Source organism: Lithobates pipiens, unplaced genomic scaffold (genome assembly GCF_037356315.1).
Source record: "Lithobates pipiens isolate NorthernLeopardFrog02 unplaced genomic scaffold, aLitPip1_a1.2 Scaffold_19, whole genome shotgun sequence".
Taxonomy (NCBI): Eukaryota; Metazoa; Chordata; class Amphibia; order Anura; family Ranidae; genus Lithobates; species Lithobates pipiens.
The window spans coordinates 355,040,198-355,059,812 of NW_027507764.1; the positions used below are offsets into that span (position 1 = coordinate 355,040,198).

The following is a 19,615-nucleotide window of genomic DNA, read 5'->3' on the forward strand; positions in this document are numbered from 1 at the left end:
AAATTATTTTATTTTTTTTGTTAAAATCCACACTTTTCTTTTAAATCAAGTTTCCACATTTTTAATTATTTCACCATAGTATATGATTGTGCTATGTTCTGATTATTTTGTGTAAACTCTTTAGTATTTTTTTTTTATAGATAACTGTTTTATTTTATTACAGTGATGTTTTTATGTTTTTCTTTTATATTAGATAAAATAGAAGAGGCACAGAAGAAGCTTAACACTCCAGAAGAATCTCAAAAAGGTAATTACAATATTGGAATGTTTCCCTTTATATTCTAAAACCGAAGTGTAAATACTTACTAAAGCTTACATTTGTACCTTTGCATTTTTAGATAGGTTTCGGGTTCAGTGTAATGTGTATTTTCTTTTCTGTAAGGCCAAGAACATAAAGTCATTTTTCAGCATTAGCTTGCAAATACTAGTCTGAAGAGCATTGTATTCAGCAAGCATTTATATATCATTTTGAAAATATAAAGGAACTTTCTTGAATGGAAGTCATGCAATTTAGAAACCTAGAGGTCAGGTAGCTGGAACATTTTCTGTGGCTTACGATTTGTGCTTTTTTATGACCACCTTACTGGCCAATAGCTAGATACAGAAGGTGGCAGGCCAAATAGGACTTCCATTTTCAATCTTTATGGACTTTCGATATAAATTGTTATCATTACAAAAACATACATTGAGAACAAGTTTAAATTCTCCAGGCAAAACTTATCAGTGTGCCCCTTTGGGGAAATTTCTCCTCTTTTCCTGTCCAAATTAAGGTACTGTTTTGCTGTGAGCTAAATTTCTTTTTCTCCTTTCTGAATATGTGGGGAGTGCACTCCAGACAACTCCAGAAAAACTGAGATTCAATGGGACAGGGAAAAGTCTCCACAATAGGCACACGGACCACAACAAAAACCCAACAGATTGAACCCTTACTTTCTGCATCAAGAGTGTAGAAAAAAAAACATTGCAGAAGTTTTGCTAGTGTATGATACTCTCCTGCTGCATGACAGGCACCCATCCATTTAGCCTATTGTGGCAATGCCAGAAGAGCCACTCCCCCCAGTGCTCCCCCCCTGTTCGTGCTCTCCCCCCGTTCGTGCTCTCCCCCCCAGTGCTCCCCCCATTCTTCCCCCCGCTCTCTACCCCCCCCAGTGCTCTCCCCCTGTTCTTCCCCCCAGTGCTCTCCGCTCCCCCACCCTGTTCTTGCTCTCCCCCGTTCTTTCCCCCCAGTGCTCTCCACTCCCCCCAGTGTTCTCCCCCCTGTTCTTTGCTCCCCCAGTGCTCTACCCCATGTTCTTTCTCACCCCCCAGTGCTCTCCAGCTCTCCCCATCACTCTCCAGCCCCACCCCAGTGCTCCCCAGTCCCCCATTCTCCCCACCCCGTTCTTTCTGGCCCCCTGGTGCTCTCAAGCTCCACCCATCGCTCTCCAGTACCCCAGTGCTCTCTAACCCCTGTGCTCTCCACTCCTATTTTTTTGGGCTCCCCTCCAGCACTCTCCACTCCCCACCCATGTACTCTCCACTCCCCCCTGCATTTTGCCCCCACCCATGTGCTCTCCAACCCTGCCAGTGCTCTCCACCCCCCCATAGTGCTATCCAGTCCCCCGTGCTTTCCACCCCTGTTCTTTCTGGCCCCCACTGGTGCTCTCAAGCTCTCCCTCCTGCTCTTTGTACCCCTCCAGTACTCTCCAGCCCCCATGCTCTCCACCACTGTTTTTCTGCCCCCCTAGTGATCTTTGCCACCCCACACTCCCCATTGCTCTTTGCCCCCACCCATGTGTTCTCCAACCCCACCAGTATTCTCTGCTCCCCTTCTCTCCAACTCCCACCCAGTGCTCTCCGCTTCCCCAGAACCAGGGGACAGGCTGACTGGGGCCGGAAAATGAGGATGGCTGAAGGTGCAGGTGGCCAGGGACCACTCAATCTCACAGCAAACAGATCCTCTGGAAGGAGCACCGTCTCCATCCAAAACGAGAACAGACCCTGCCTGCTGCTGGCCGTCATGGATATCCTGCTGGAATGCAAGGTACCGTACCAAGCATCAACAACACACCTTCCCACAGACAGGGACTGCAGACTGGTACATGGGGCACAGGAGGGGCTGCAATGATGGGCACAGTGAGGCTGCATTCATGGGCACAGTGAGACCGCATTCACGGCACAGTAAAGCTGCATTTCATGGGCACGGTGAGGCTGCATTTGATGGGCACAGTGAGGCTGCATTGATGGGCACAGTGAGGCTGCATTGATGGGCACAGTGAGGCTGCATTGATGGGCACAGTGAGGCTGCATTGATGGGCACAGCGAGGCTTCATTGATGGTCACAGTGAGGCTGCAATGGTGGGCACAGTGAGGCTGCAATGGTGGGCACGGTGAGGCCGCATTTGTGGGCACAGTGAGACTGAATTCACAGGCAGAGTAAAGCTGCATTTGGTGGGCACAGTGAGGCTGCATTGATGGGGACAGTGAGGCTGCATTGATGGGGACAGTGAGGCTGCATTTGATGGGCACTGGTGAGGCTGCATTCAGCTTTTGCATCAAGTCTGCAGTCTCTGACCATCTCCTGTATCATGTCTGCAGTCTCTGAGGGAGTCTGGAGAGGAGTCAAGAGTGGGAGCGCCGCCGGGATGGGAGTCATGGGAGAAGTCAGACTTGTGTGGACTGTGGAGAGGAGACTATGGGATAAAACCAGTGCCACTGAGCTGGAGCCAACTGACTGAGCCCTGCACAGTGCACCTGAGAGGAGGTCAGTGACCGCGCCGCCAGGCCAGTCGGGGGGTTCACTGACGTAAGGGGACGTGAATATGATAATGTAAGGGACACCGATATAAAGGGTTTCCCCCTTATATTAGTAACCCTCCCTCCTTACTTTAGTATATTCTTTCTGCAGAAAGCGCCCCCCCCCCCACGTTCTGAGTTCCTGGGGTTCCCCTTGATGATTGACCACTTTTAACTGGAATTTGAAAAAATATATATATATGTAAAAATAAAGCCCTATGTGATTTCATATCTATATATAATACATTCTTCATCAAATGTGCTTAAAATGTATGGTTTTCCCTTTCATGAACAAGAAAATAATGACGCTATGCTGTTGGGCTGGTATGATAATGCTGTAGGGCTGGTGTGAAATTTTTTCCAGGGCTGGTTTTTATTCCCAGTCCGACCCTGCAAGATGGTCACAGCTAGAAAAACTAGGGTGGGGTGTTTTTCAAAGTGATTTCTTATTCTTAACCAAGTAATGCATGGATGGATGGGTTTGCTTTGAATATAAAAAATGTATAAAATCAAATTTTCAGATACAGTTTTGTTCCACTTCAAGGAGGAACTACCTGATGATAAGGGTTCCAAACCAGTAACGGGTCTCAAGTGCAGGGGCATCATAAATTGGGGTCTGGGCAATAAAGAAGACAACCTACTCTAAATCCATATTATATGAACTTCAGTGGCTGCCAGGATCAACCTCTTCCTCACAAGGATGTTCCCAAAAATGTGAGATCCATAGGTTGCAGTGAGACTAACTACTTCAAAAATGGTACAGACTCCCTATTTAGCTTTACGCACATGCTGCAGGGACACTGATTAGTAAGGGTACTGCACTGAAAATGCTTACTCTTTTGAAGGATATTTGTGCTCAGAGAAATATGAAGACTGCCATTGCCAACACCAGGGGTGCTTAACCTGTGGCCCTCCAGCTGTTGTGGAACTACAAGTCCCATGATGCATTGCAAGGCTGATAGCTACAAGCATGACTCCCAAAGGCAGAAACATGATGGGACTTTCGTACCAGCTGGAGGGCCACAGGTTGAGCACCCATGGCCTATGCTCACAGTCACTGCTATTGAGCCAGCATAAAATGTCACAATTTATCATCTGCATGCTTGTTCAAGTTAGCAACTGAGTTCAAAGTGCTGAAGCCAGAAGATCCAAATGCCAACCAGGCAATTGGCAATTTCATTGGCAGTCTCTGTATTTTTCTCAGCACCAGCACTAATTTGATGTGTTTACATGGTTTTCTTGAATCCCTGTTGACAATCTCTCCACCATTAAGCCCGGCCATAGACGAGTCGAACAATGTATTGGCACGTTGAATGTACCAAAGTTGATGAATCAATCAACTTGGGTACAACCAACCTGCCAGATTTACATGCGATTATTGCTAGTGGCTGTTATAGCCGCTAGCAATAATCATTCCCAGCGGGGACAGCTTCCCTCGCCCCCCACCAGGAGAACACAGTGGTTCCACGGGAGTGATTCCCCCATCAACACAGACAGTGTGTTCTCCAGGGGGGGGGGGGGGGGGGCCTACCCTGTTGGGAGAACACAGTGATTATTGCTAGTGGCTGTGATGGCATATAAGATATACAGTAATAACATGTAAAATCCGACAGACTGGCTCTACCCAAGTTGATAGATCCAACCTTTGGTTGCAGGAAAGAATTTGCTCCTTTTATGGCTGGCCTTACCATGTTGTTGGATGTCTCGGATAAAGTTTGCATACTGATATAGTCCTTGCCAATTAAAGCAGACATTTGGATCGTTTTTAGATGTTATCTTATATCATATGCCTTATGTCAAGACAATAGCAGACAAACACAGTTGTACATATGCTGAGTTTAGATGAATTGGACATATTTGTTTGAGTCATGGCAGGCCGGCAGCCAGCATTCCTGGCCAGTGCGATATTTTCATTGTATATTTTTATTCTTTGGATCTTCTCAATTCCTTCTGTTACCTCCTTGATTCCTATATTGGAAATCTATGAGTTTAATGTGCTAAGGCTTAGAGTAAACCTATCATTAAGTTTATATGTCTGCATGAGTAAATTCCTGACATATCACAAAATGAGCATGTGTCTTTTCTGATCAAAAAGCAGTTCTTCCGTTAAAGTATCTCACAAAAGTGAGTACACCCCTCACATTTTTGTAAATATTTTATTTTATCTTTTCATGTGACAACACTGAAGAAATTTCACTTTGCTACAATGTAAAGTAGTGAGTGTGCAGCTTGTAGAGCAGTGTAAATTTGCTGTCCTCTCAAAATAACTCAACACACAGCCATTAATGTCTAAAGCGCTGGCAACAAAAGTGAGTACACCCCTAAGTGAAAATGTCTAAATTGGGCCCAAAGTGTCAATATTTTGTGTGACCACCATTATTTTCCAGCACTGCCTTGACCCTTATGGGCATGGAGTTTACCAGAGCTTCACAGGTTGCCACTGGAGTTCTCCTGCACTCCTCTATGATGACATCACGGAGCTGGTGGATGTTAGAGGTCTTACGCTCCTCCACCTTCTGTTTGAGGATGCCCACAGATGCTCATTATGCCGCGTACACACGATCAAACAAGCGGGTGGAAAAGTCCGGCAAACTCAAGTCCGCCGGACAATCCCCCCGTGTGTAGCCTCCGGCATACTTTTTTGACCCGAAAGTACGGCAGACTTAGAATGCCGTGTTACACTCCAATCTTCCCGCCGGACTCGCATTTCGGCGGACAATCCGGCCGTGTGTATGCCAGTCCGCCGTACTTTTGAAATGAGCGGACTTTTCCCGCCCGGAGAAAAATCCGCTCATTTCGAGCGGGTCTCCAGGTAGGCGGGGCCCGCGAAGGAGACGCCGCCGGCCCCGCCACCTGGTATGGACTTAGAGGGGAACCCCAATGCCGAAAAAAAATCGGCGTGGGGGTCCCCCCAAAGTCCACAACAGACCCTTGTCCGAGCACGCTACCCGGCCGGCCAGGAATGGAGGGGCGAGCGAGACCCCCCCCCCGAGCCGTACCAGGCCGCGTGCCCTCAACATGGGGGGTGCCTTGTCCCCATGTTGATGAGGACAAGGGCCTCTTCCCGACAACCCTGGCCGTTGGTTGTCTGGGTCTGTGGGAGGGGGGCTTATCGGAATCCGGGAGCCCCCTTTAATAAGGGGGCCCCCCACCCTATGTGAATGAGTATGGGGTACAATGTACCCCTACCCATTCACCTGTAAAATAAAAGTACAAAAAAAACACAACACACGAGATAAAATAACTACAAGAAGATAGCGGAGGAGTCCGGCGAGAAGACCCCCGAAGACGGAAGACCCCCGGAGCTGTGCAATAAACTATTTTATCTCGCGTGTTGTGTTTTTTTTTTTGTACTTTTATTTTACAGGTGAATGGGTAGGGGTACATTGTACCCCATACTCATTCACATAGGGTGGGGGGCCAGTATCCGGGGGCCCCCTTATTAAAGGGGGCTCCCGGATTCCGATAAGCCCCCCGCCCGCAGACCCCGACAACCAACGGCCAGGGTTGTCGGGAAGAGGCCCTTGTCCTCATCAACATGGGGACAAGGTGCTTTGGGGTGGGGGGGCCACGCGGCCCCCCCTTCCTCAAGGCACCCCCCATGTTGAGGGCATGCGGCCTGGTACGGCTCGGGGGGGGGGGGCGCTCGCTCGCCCCTCCTTTCCTGGCCGGCCGGGTAGCATGCTCGGACAAGGGTCTGTTGTGGACTTTGGGGGGATCCCCACGCCGATTTTTTTTCGGCGTTGGGGTTCCCCTTTAAGTCCATACCAGGCGGCGGGGCCAGCGACGTCTCCTTCGCGGGCCCCGCCTACCTGGAGACGCACTCGAAATGAGCGGACTTTCCTCCGCGTGTGTGGACGAGTCCGTTCATTTCAAAAGTAGGGCGGATAGTACGGCGGCTTAGTACGCCGTATTAGTCCGCTGAAAAAGTGCCGTGTGTGGGCAAGTAGCCCGTTCGGAAAGTCCGACGGACAGTCTGGCGGGAAGTCCGCTAGACTAAGTACGTCGGACAGACGGCTACGTGTGTACGCGGCTTTAGGGTTTAGGTCTGGAGACATGATTGGCCAGTCCATCATCTTTACCCTCAGCTTCTTTAGCAAGGCAGTGGTCATCTTGGAGGTGTGTTTGGGGTTGTTATCATGTTGGAATACTGTCCTGTGGTCCAGTCTCTGAAGGGAGGGGATCATGCTCTGCTTTAGTATGTAACAGTACATGTTGCAATAATGGTTCCTTCAATGAACTGTAGCTCCCCAGTGTCTGCAGCACTCATGCAGCCCCAGACTATGACACTCCCACCACCATGCTTGACTGTAGCAAGACACACTTATCTTTGTACTCCTCACTTGGTTGCTGCCACACACGCTTGACACCATCTTAACCAAATAAGATTAACTTGGTCTCATCATAACACAAGACATGGTTCCAGTAATCCATGTCCTTAGTTTGCTTGTCTTCAGCAAACTGTTTGCAGATTTTCTTTTGTACCATCTTCCTTCTGAGATGACAGCCACGCAGACCAATTTGATGCAGTGTGCAGCATATAATCTGAGCACTGACAGGCTGACCTCCCACCCCTTCATCATCTGCACCAACGCTGACAGCACTCATACGTCTATTTCCCAAAGGCGACCTCTGGATATGATGCTGAGCACATGCATTCAACTTCTTTGGTCAACCATGGTGAAGCCTGTTCTGAGTGGAACCTGTCCTGTCAAACCACTGTATGGTCTTGGCCACCATGCTGCAGCTCAGTTTCAGGGTCTTGGCAATCTTCTTATAGCCTAGGCCATCTTCATTTAGAGCAACAATTCTTTTTTCAGATCCTTAGAGTTCTTTGCCATGGGATGCCATGTTGAACTTCCGGTGACCAGTATGTGAGAGTGATAACACCAAGTTTAACACACCTGCTCCCCATTCACACCTGAGACCTTGTAACACTAACGATTCACATGACATCGGGAGGGAGATTGGCTAATTGGGCCCAATTTGGACATTTTCACTTTGGGGTATACTCACTTTTGTTGCCAGCGGTTTAGACATCATGGCTGTGTGTTGAGTTATTTTGAGGGGACAGCAAATTTACAGTTTTACAAGCTGTACACTCACTACTTTACATTGTAGCAAAGTGTAATTGCTTCAGTGTTGTCACATGAAAAGATAGAATAAAATATTTACAAAAATGTGAGTGGTGTACTCACTTTTGTCACATACTATAGGTGTATATTTCCATTGCAAAAATGAGGAAGCATTTCCTTAGCCTTCAGTATAGTGTGCTGGTAGGGCAAAAGGTAGGTGTTATGTGTACACAAAACCAACACAATTAAAGAGGTTGTAAAGGCGGAAGGTTTTTTATCTTAATGCTTTCTATGCATTAAGATAAAAAGCCATCTGTGTGCAGCAGTCCCCCTAATACTTGAGGTCCCTCTCTGTCCAGCGATGTCCACGAGTGTCTCAGCCGTCCGAGATTCTCCTTCCTGATTGACTGAGACATAGCAGCGGCGCCATTGGCTCCTGCTGCTGTCCATCAAAGATAGTTAGCCAATCAGGGGTGGGAGGGGGCAGGGTCGGGGCTCAGTGTCTAAATGGACACAGGGAGCCATGACTCAGCTCGGGTACCCCCATAGCAAGCTGCTTGCTGTGGGGGCACTCAACAGGAGGGGGGGCCAGGAGCACAGAAGAGGGACCAGAGAAGATGAGGATCTGGGCTGCTCTGTTCAAATCCACTGCAACAGAGCAGGTAAGTATAACATGTTTGTAAAGTTTCTTGTTTTTCTATAAAAAATAACATTCACTTTAAAGTGTTACTAAACCCACAACAGTAAAATCAGTCTGTATATCTAGTAAAGCATGCTTATACTCGCTGTGAAACCTAAGGCATTAATCCTGTGCATTGTGTAAAAAGTCTGATACTGTCTTCTCTGCTCCTCCCCTTCTTCCACTGTCCCCAATATATCTCCTGACAGTACAGAGCCTTGGGGAGCACTCTGCATATGATCAGTTTGTTGTATATTGCTATTTTTTCTTTCTTTCTGGTGAGTGTGTTTGTGATCAGCACAGGGCCAATCAGCACTGTCCAGACAGAGGGTCAGGGGTCATACTTCCTCATAGGACAGTCAGGGAGGGGAATGAAAACTCCTCCTACAAGGTTTAACCAGACACTGATGGAAGTCATAAGACTGCTATATACTGCTGATGAGAAAAGGTATTTAGCAGTTTATATTTACTAAAATAATTTTGTTTCTGTGTACTGTGGGAGACTAGATATGTTGAAAGCAGAGTCCTGGGTTTAGAAACACTTTAATGCTACTTATTCATCATCAAGATTTACATGATTGTGATGGCTGAAGATGCTGGAAATAGATGTTCCTTCTAACTAATGACTTAACAAATATAGGTCTGGCCTTCTGGAGGAGGGATAAAAGCATTTTCAGAGAAAACAGTGATCTTTTTGAGAGAGAAAAAAACCTGTAAGTGTTAAACAATACTTACCATGCACATAATATGAAAAATGATATCTTGGTCAGCTTTATGAACCATTGTACTACTGCAGGGCTCAAAATTTCAAGTCCTGAGCCACTAGCCAGGCCTTAAGAGTTACTCTCCACCAGTTACCCCACCCAACTTCTTCCCTGCCCCACCCCTAAGTCCACCCCTAAACACGCCCTTGTAAATTATCACATGAAATTACACTGTTAAATGTTTAAAGCAGAATTGAGTTCCAAAAATAAATAACAACTTTAACAATATTAACCTAAAGCATATCAGTAACCATCAAATGCAGCCTCACTGTGACCATCAAATGCAGCTTCACGGTGCCCATGAATGCACACTCACTGTGCCCGTCAATGCAGCTTAATGGTGCCCATCAAATGCAGCCTCACTGTGTCCATGAACGCAGCCTCACTGCCCATTAATGCAGCCTCACTGTGCCCGCAGCTTCTCTGTGCCTGCAACCTCACTGTGCCCGTAGCCTCACTGTGCCTGTGAACACAGCCTCACTGTGCCCCATCAATGCAGCTTGACTGGGACCCATTAATGCAGCTTTACTGTGACCCATCATCAATACAGGCTCACCTAGACTCCCCTGGATGGATCACACACACAGCGGGGAGGTCCCGCTGTGTGTCATGGAGCTGACTGGGTCTGTATTGGGCGCACGGTGTAACAAAGTCCCGCCTCCCTAGAGTGGCTTGTTTAATAGGCGGAACACTGATACTGATAGGATAGATGCGTTGTATCGCTGTGTTGAAAAGCTTCCACCAAGGATCACTGTCACGGTCGTTCCACTACCCCGATCGTACAGAAGAGACGTACCTGCAGGGTTCCTGTACGACGGGATCTCCGACGCCCTCGGACGCGGGTTGACGCGAACGAACACGCGCGGGTGCACGCAGGTCCCAACAGACGTTCGCAGGTGCGCGTCGACACAAGCGGGCGTTCGCACCGTACGGACGTGCGCGGGGTCACGAGCGTGACCACGGCCACCTGCGGGGGTACGCAAACGGGCCGTACGACCAATCCTGGTGCCCAATAGACTATTTAAGGCCACAGCCCCTGCTCCTCGGCGCTGTTCGGTCTACAGCGTTCCTGAGACTTCTGCTGTTTGTTTGTGATTGTGTTCCTGATATTATACCCGACCTGTTCCTGGACTCTGCTTGTATTCCGCCTGCCCTTGACCTTTTGCCTGATTGACTACGCCTCTGCCTTCCGCCTTTGTACCTCCGCTGCCAGATAGTTGCCGACCCAGCCTGACTGACTACGCCTCTGCCTCCCGCTTCTGTACCTCCGCTGCCAGATAGTTACCGACCCAGCCTGATTGACTACGCCTGTCTGCCCGAAGTCCGGCACCCGTTGACTCTGCCACCTTGCCGGTCCACTTGTGCCAGCCGTCCAGCAGTCCTTGACCGACATCCAGCGCCAGGTGCACCTGCCGTTCCAGTTACCATCTGTTCCAGCTGTACCCGCTATCTGCTATCCGGCTAGGCACTTGTGTCCTCCGGGCTCCTGAACCCCTGTCTCCATCACCAGGGGCTCGAGAGCCGGTGGTTTACGAGGCGCCGCTCCCTGCACGTTGGGGCTCTCTAACCAGGTACGTGACAGTACCGAACAGCCAGGATGTCTGAGCCCTCGCAGGGAGCGTCTCCCATGGATGAACTCTGCCATCATCTAGCCGGCCTCACCCAGGCCGTGAAGAGCCTACAAGAAGGCTACGGACGTTTGGAGGAACAGGTCCAGGCCCTATCTGCCGCAGCCCCGGCTGCCTCTGGGTCTCCAGGCCCACCGTCAGTGGTCAAGTTGCCGCCAGAACCAAGGGTACCTACACCAGACCGCTTCTCCGGTAACCGGAATAAGTTCAGGGCCTTCCAGAACTCCTGCGAGCTCTTTTTCGCCCTCCAACCCCGGACTTTTTCTCTCGAGGCAACAAAAGTGGGGTTCGTCATTTCTCTATTAACCGACGAACCTCAGACCTGGGCACATCGTCTCCTCGAACGTAAGGACCCCTCTTTGGACTCTTTGAACGATTTCTTCCTGGCCATGTCCCGACTGTACGAGGACCCGCAACTTGCCGCCACTGCAGAAGCAGCTTTGCATGTACTCCAGCAGGGTCGCAGGCCAGTAGAGGACTATGTGTCTGAGTTCAGGCGTTGGAGTGCCGACACAGAGTGGAATAACTCAGCCCTTCGCTACCAGTTCCGCATGGGACTTTCGGAGGCATTAAAGGATGAATTGGCTCGCGTGGGAACCCCTGAAACCCTCGAAGCCCTCATCGATCTCTCGATTCAGATTGACAGGCGTTTGAGGGAACGTCGTTTAGAGCGCTCAACTTCCACTTCTCGCCCAGTCTGGATGATGCCGCGGGTTCCAAGTCCCAACCCTCCGGTCCTTCCTGCTCCACCTGCTCTGGATTCTTCGGAGCCTATGCAACTGGGTCTACTTCGCCCTTCCTTGACGCCCGAGGAGCGCCAACGCCGGAGAACTGGCAACCTTTGCCTTTATTGTGGGGAATCTGGACATTACGTTCGCACCTGCCCCGCCAAGTCACGTAAGTGCCTTCTTGCACCTTCTGCTTCTCCTGCCATTCTGCCCAGCACCAACACCACCTCTCACCTGGTTGTACCTCTTCTCCTACAGTTTTCCGGAGAGACTCTCAGCGTTGACGCCATCATAGACTCTGGAGCTTGCAGCGGCTTCATGGACCTGTCTTTTGCCCTGAAGAATAACATCCCTCTTCGGCCTAGGGTAAAGGGACTTTCAATCTTTCTGGCCGACGGCTCCTCCCTTAAATCCGGACCCGTTACTCAGGAGACGTCCCCGCTTTTTGTCACCATAGCCGGAACTCACCAGGAATTCCTGAGTCTGGACATCATCAAATCCCCCCTGTTTCCCGTGATCCTGGGCATGCCCTGGTTGAAGGCCCACAACCCTCTGATTAACTGGTTCACTGGAGAAGTAGAGTTCCCGTCTGCATATTGTCATCAAAACTGCTTCCCAGCCACCAACACGGACCCTGCCTCTTCTTCTCTGCTCTGCATGGAGACAGACACCGAGCTCCGACAGGTTGTGCCTGAAGCCTACCACCAGTTTCTAGATGTATTCAGTAAAAAGGGCGCAGAGACTTTACCTCCCCACAGGCAATACGATTGCCCTATTGACCTACTCCCTGGAGCGGAGATCCAGTTCGGGAGGATCTTCCCCTTATCTGAAACCGAGCTGGGTGCTTTAAAAACCTACCTGGACGACAACCTGAAGAAGGGTTTCATACGACCATCCACTTCTCCAGCAGGCGCAGGGATTTTCTTTGTTCAGAAGAAGGACCATTCCTTACGGCCCTGTGTGGACTACCGAGCACTCAACAAAGTTACAATTAAGAACCGTTATCCTCTACCGTTAGTGCCCGAATTATTTCAGAGACTGGGGTCGGCCAAGGTGTTCTCCAAGTTGGACTTACGGGGCGCGTACAACCTCATTCGCATTCGCAAAGGCGACGAATGGAAGACCGCCTTCCGTACCCGCTTCGGACATTATGAGTACCGAGTTATGCCCTTTGGACTTTGTAACGCTCCCGCTACATTTCAACACTTTGTTAACGATGTCTTTAGAGAGTACCTTGATTTGTTTGTTGTTATATATCTCGATGACATCTTAATCTTCTCTTCCTCTTTAGCTGAACACCGGGAGCATGTGAGGAGTGTCCTAGCCCGTCTCCGCCTCCATGGCCTTTACGCCAAACCGGAGAAGTGCGTTTTTGAACAGCAGAGTATCCAATTCCTGGGCTTGATCATCTCCGTAAACGGCATAGAAATGGACCCCCAGAAGATTTCAGCCATCGTAAACTGGCCCGCTCCCTCGGACAAGAAAGGGGTCCAACGCTTCGTGGGATTCGCGAACTTTTACAGGAAATTCATCAGGGGATTTTCTTCCATTATTTCCCCCATCACTGAGCTGACCAAACAGAACCAGAAATTTCAGTGGACCCCTAGGGCTCAGGAGGCCTTCGAAACTCTGAAGAACCTGTTTATCTCTGCCTCAATTCTCAAACACCCCGACGCCTCGCTGCCTTATATCCTGGAGGTGGATGCTTCGGAAGTGGCCGTCGGGGCAGTACTTTCCCAGAGACAGGGACCTAAGTCACTTCTGTACCCGGTGGCTTTTTTCTCCCGCAAACTCTCAGAAGCCGAGCGCAACTACGATGTCGGTGACCGGGAGCTCCTAGCGATCAAGGCAGCATTGGAGGAATGGCGCTATCTCCTTGAAGGCGCCTCTCATCCAGTCCTGGTCTATACTGACCATAAAAATCTCGAATATTTGAAAGCAGCCAAGCGACTGAAACCTCGGCAGGCCCGGTGGGCACTTTTCTTTTCCAGATTTGTGTTCCACATCACATACCGGCCCGGGTCAAAGAATGTGAAGCCTGATGCTCTTTCCCGGATGTACAACGAAGCTGTGGAACCTCATACCCCCGACACCATCCTGCCTCCAGGAAACTTCCTTCTGCTCCAGGAAGGCCTCCTATCCCAAATTAAACAGGCTTCCAGTGATCCAGCCATCCCACCGGACATCTCCTTAACCTCCAAGGACGGACTTCTCTGGCATCTGGACCGAATCTTCGTCCCCCAAGCGATCCGCACGGCGGTCCTCAGTTCCTGTCACGACCATCCATTGGCCGGTCATTTTGGGGTGTTCAAGACCACGGACTTGCTCCAGCGCACGTTCTGGTGGCCCCAGATGAGGAAGCATTGCAGGGAATATGTGGAGGCATGCACCACCTGCATCAGGAATAAAGGTAGCAAATTAGGGGCTTGGGGCTTGTTGAGACCTTTACCCATCCCGGACAGACCATGGAAGATGATATCTATGGACTTTATAGTGGATCTGCCCCTCTCTGAAGGCTTCTCCTCTATCCTGGTAGTGGTAGACAGGTTTACCAAGATGGCCCACTTCGTACCGATGAGGGGGACCCCGTCGGCCACAGAAACGGCCAGGGCCCTTATTAAGGAAGTAGTAAGGCTCCACGGTGTTCCTGCTGACATTACCTCTGACAGAGGAGTACAATTTACGTCCAGGTTCTGGAAAGCTCTCTGTGAAGTCCTGAAGATTGAGCTTCGTCTCTCCTCGGCCTATCACCCTCAAACCAATGGCCAGACCGAGCGAACCAACCAGACGTTAGAGCAATACCTGCGTTGTTTCTCCTCTTTCTCTCAGGATGATTGGGCATCACTTTTACCGCTTGCAGAGTTTGCTTATAATAATTCTACTCATTCTGCCACTAAACAGTCACCATTTTTTGCAAATTTTGGTTTCCATCCGTCCTTTTTGTCCGGTAGTCTCCCCGAATGCTCTGTACCTGCAGTCCTGGAGGACCTTAATTTTTTTTTGAACAATAACAAGCTTCTTCAAGAGACCCTGGCGAAGACCCAGAAATGCTATAAAGAGGCCTTTGACAAGAGGAGAAGAGGGGAACTTGACCTCCAGGTCGGGGACCAGGTCTGGTTGTCTACACTAAACTTGAAGCTAGCCTGCCCATCCAAGAAGCTGGGCCCGAGGTTTGTGGGTCCATTTCCCATCGTAAGGAAACTAAATGACGTGGCCGTCGAGCTGAAACTCCCGGAGTCATTTAGGATACACCCGGTCTTTCATGTCTCGCTACTGAAGCCTGCGGTTCCTGATCCCTTTGTTGACCGGAATACCAATCCTCCTGAGCCCGTGACAATTGATGGGGAACTGGAGTACGAGGTCGAGTCCATCCTGGACTGCAGGAAGAGACGGAACCAGATCCAGTTCTTGGTTAAGTGGAAGGGCTACGGCCCTGAGGAGAACTCGTGGGAACCAGAGTCCAACCTGCATGCTGCAAAACTAGTCCAAGCCTTTAAGAGGTCCCATCCTGATAGGATGATGCAGTTGGGCATCCGGAGGTTGCCCTTTGGGGGGGGGCAATGTCACGGTCGTTCCACTACCCCGATCGTACAGAAGAGACGTACCTGCAGGGTTCCTGTACGACGGGATCTCCGACGCCCTCGGACGCGGGTTGACGCGAACGAACACGCGCGGGTGCACGCAGGTCCCAACAGACGTTCGCAGGTGCGCGTCGACACAAGCGGGCGTTCGCACCGTACGGACGTGCGCGGGGTCACGAGCGTGACCACGGCCACCTGCGGGGGTACGCAAACGGGCCGTACGACCAATCCTGGTGCCCAATAGACTATTTAAGGCCACAGCCCCTGCTCCTCGGCGCTGTTCGGTCTACAGCGTTCCTGAGACTTCTGCTGTTTGTTTGTGATTGTGTTCCTGATATTATACCCGACCTGTTCCTGGACTCTGCTTGTATTCCGCCTGCCCTTGACCTTTTGCCTGATTGACTACGCCTCTGCCTTCCGCCTTTGTACCTCCGCTGCCAGATAGTTGCCGACCCAGCCTGACTGACTACGCCTCTGCCTCCCGCTTCTGTACCTCCGCTGCCAGATAGTTACCGACCCAGCCTGATTGACTACGCCTGTCTGCCCGAAGTCCGGCACCCGTTGACTCTGCCACCTTGCCGGTCCACTTGTGCCAGCCGTCCAGCAGTCCTTGACCGACATCCAGCGCCAGGTGCACCTGCCGTTCCAGTTACCATCTGTTCCAGCTGTACCCGCTATCTGCTATCCGGCTAGGCACTTGTGTCCTCCGGGCTCCTGAACCCCTGTCTCCATCACCAGGGGCTCGAGAGCCGGTGGTTTACGAGGCGCCGCTCCCTGCACGTTGGGGCTCTCTAACCAGGTACGTGACAATCACCCTGTGCAATGAAATCTCCCCTATGGGGATGCACTCACCAAAACGCCAAACAATTTGCACCTTTAAAGGAATGATATTCCACCTTTCACCAGCTCTTTTATTTGAAATTAGTAAAAAGATAGGCCGAAATGGTGGTGGACGGTTTAATGTTGGTTCTTAAAGCACAGTCACATTAAAACACACAAGCACACATTATGTTTGCTAGGCAAGCACCCTATACAGTAATGCTTAGGGCTGCCAGTGGTTTGCTTGAGTGCTGAATAGTGGTTTATGGACTTCCTCAATAAGTAGGAATTTAAACTTTCTGTGTGCTACATTGGTGAGGTGGTCTTTCTAGGTTTAAAGTGGAGCAAAGAAAGGTCTCCCTGCAGCCGCATATCCGTGCTGTCCCTTGAGTGGATGTGTGAGTGGCAATCTCAGCCTGGACTTCGACCAGGCCACTCCCCCAACACATTTCTGCTCTGCAGAGCTACAGTCATGGGCATGAAGATCCCCGGCATGTGGATGAGTTTAACCACTTCCTCCCAGCCTATAGCAGAATGACGGCGGGGCAGTGGTTCAGTTATCCTGACTGGGTGTCATATGACATCCAGCAGGATAACATGCTTGCCCGCGTCAGCACGCAGCAGAGTGATCAGTGGTGCTGTGTGTCACTCTGACACACTGCATCTCCGATTGTAGTAAGGAGCCTCCGTCAGAGGCTCCTTACCATGTGATCAGCTGTGACCATTCACAGCATGAACCAGGAAGTGCCGGTAAACAGGCTTTCCTCGGTTTACACTGACAGGGAGGGGTCTGTGCTGATAATCACCACATTGATTATCAGCACAGCCCCATAAGATGTGCCACAAATAATGCCAATCAGTGCCCATCTGCTGCCAGTCAGTGCCCCATCAGAAACGCTTGTCAATGCCCATCATAGTGCCAATCATTGCCCATCAATAAAACCTGTCAGTACCTCATCAGTAGTGCCAGCTATTAGTGTCCATCAGTGCCGCCTATCAGTGCCCATCAATTCTATATATCAGTGCCCATCAGTGCCACCTTCTCAGTGCCTGTCAGTGAAAAGAAACAAAGAACCTTTTTTTTTTTTTTTTTTTAATCAGTCTTTTATTGTTTGTTTAGCAAATAATAAAAACCCCAGTGGCGATCAAATACCACCAAAAAAAAGCTCTATTTGTCGGAAGAAAATTATAAAAATTTAGTTTGGGTACAGTGTTACATGAACGTGCATTTGTCATTCAAATTGCGACAGCACTGAAAGCTAAAAATTGTCCTGGTCAGGAAGGGGGAAAAGTGCCCAGTTTTGAAGTGGTTAAAAACACGTAGAAAAATATATATTAAAGAAAAAAATGCTGAAAAGAGAAGGGGCTCAGGTAGGTAATGGGTGGGGGGGACCTGCTACACACAAGTTTTTTTATCTTAATGTATATGTAGCACTAACCCGATGGAGCTGCTGGTTAGATTTGGACAACAGATCCACTTAAAGGGATTTTATTTGCAAAACGTAGACAATAAACAGTCTCTTAAAATGGGATCAGAGGGTTGGAAAGGAAGTTCAGGTACTCTTAGCCCTTGTACACACGGTCAGAGAATCCGTCGGAATGTGTCCTATCGGACCGTGTTGTCGGATAATCCGACTGTGTGTGGTATGCATCGGACTGATTCCGTCGGAATATCCGTCGGACCAAGTTTTCCAACTTGCTGGAAATATTTTCCGACAAACTGGTCCGATCGGACATACTCCGATCATGTGTAGCCTACTCCGACGGATCAAATTCCTAGACCAAAGCTATTGGCTACTAGCCTGAACGTAGTCCCGTCATAATGAAATAACGTCATCACGTTATGTACAATCGGATTTTCCGACAACTGTGTTCGACCGTGTGTATGCAACAGTTTCGGACACAATCCGTCGGACAAAATCCATCGGACAAAATCTAACGGATTTGGTTGTCAGAATGTCCGACCGTGTGTACAAGGGCTTAGTGTCAAAGTCAAAATGTTGAAGAACTTGCTTACTTTGACTGCATCCAGAGACTAGCCATTCACAACTGGATGTTCACTCAAGTTGGACAGTCCTTCTCTCACAAGGCCTAGCAGCCAACAATGTGCTTACTCAGGAACAAGTCTGCCACAGACGTTGTTGTAGAACTTACAGTAATACGTCTCTGCCACAGACGGTGTTGTAGAACACGTAGGGAAACCAAACTTGAAGAACACTCGTAGGATACCTGGATCTTTCAGCCAGCTTGGCGATATCCACGAGACCGGATTCTCTTGGGTACTTCAGCCCTTCCAGGCTCTTACTAAGAAACCAACCGTACGTGGTCTTCTTCTGAAGAGTCCTCCCCTGGAATGCTTGAAGTCACTGGGTCTCTCCCAACCTGGAGAGGGACCCAACCACCTCCGAATCCTCCTTTAGTGTCCTTGCCTCGGGCTAGCCAGAGGCAAGCCTGTGGCCAGGCTGAACATCTCACAGTCCAGTCAGACTGATGCTGAAGTCCAAATTTAGACAGTTGTGCCCAAACCAAACTGCATTTCAGGCATAACTTTAACTTTGAAAAACGCATAGCGTATGCTCTTCAGGAGCCGCCGCTACATATAGAATGAATTAAGATTTAAAAAAAAAAAAACTTCTGTCTTTACAACTCCATTAACCCCTTTGGTTCCACAGTAAGTTTAACAAGCATGCTTTTTTACTGCATCTACAGGCTGACTTTTCTATTATGGGTTTAGTAACACTTTAACACTTCTAAATTTACTCTCCAACACAGAAAATCTTCACTTTTAAAAATTCAGTTCTCTTTCACATGGAAAGAAAAAACTGGTGCTACTGTAAGCCCACTTCAGAAACAGAATGGATTTTGCCATATCTATGTACTAAGTTAAATTCCCCTTCACATATTTATACTGTAGATTTTGTACGCCGTATGATATGGTACTATATAAAACATTTTTGTCATAATTCTCCATTTTTTTGCTTTTCACGTGTTCAAACCAAGTATTCTTTATCATTCTTTATCATAGGATTAGGTTACCCTAATGAAATTATATTTATCATTTGACATATATCTACTGCACTACAGGAACACTATGCATTTTTTAACAATTTCGTGTTTGTAGGCTTTGCTGTCTGTGGCTCTGTCATATTTAATGTACGGCTCCATTAAAAAAAAAAAGCCAGGGGAGGATAGCTGGAGATGAGACTGTTGGGAAGAAGGTAGGTGTTATAATAATGCGTGGGCTTGAGTAGGCTAGTACTGGCAGCAGTGAGAATTAGTACAACAAAAGCATTGCTGATATTTTCAATGCAGTGGTGGAATTTGTGAAGGAATCTGAGCCTGGACAGAACAGGTACTGAATGGTATGTAATGCATTGACAGAGCATGATCTTATTTTATTGTATGTATGGGCTACTGAATGTCTCCTGGCTTAACTATTTGCCTTTATATTTTCATTATAGAGACCTAAAATCTCTGCATTCAGATCCATTTTTATGAATGAGATATGATTTCCTGCCTTCTCCATTGAGCGAAGACTGATAAATATAGCACCAACAGTTAGAGAT

At 48.9% G+C, this 19,615-nt stretch overlaps 1 protein-coding gene across 6 annotated transcripts in view; it reads left to right on the forward strand.

Annotated features, from left to right (window-relative positions):
- The window catches only part of HIVEP1 (HIVEP zinc finger 1), a 257,685-nt gene that overhangs the window by 175,702 nt on the left and 62,368 nt on the right, over positions 1 to 19,615 (forward strand). For all 6 annotated transcript variants that reach the window (XM_077492198.1, XM_077492200.1, XM_077492202.1 and 3 more), the window contains one exon: positions 194 to 247. In XM_077492198.1, coding sequence (XP_077348324.1) covers positions 194 to 247 — 54 coding nt within the window. The remainder of the gene's footprint in view (positions 1 to 193; positions 248 to 19,615) is intronic.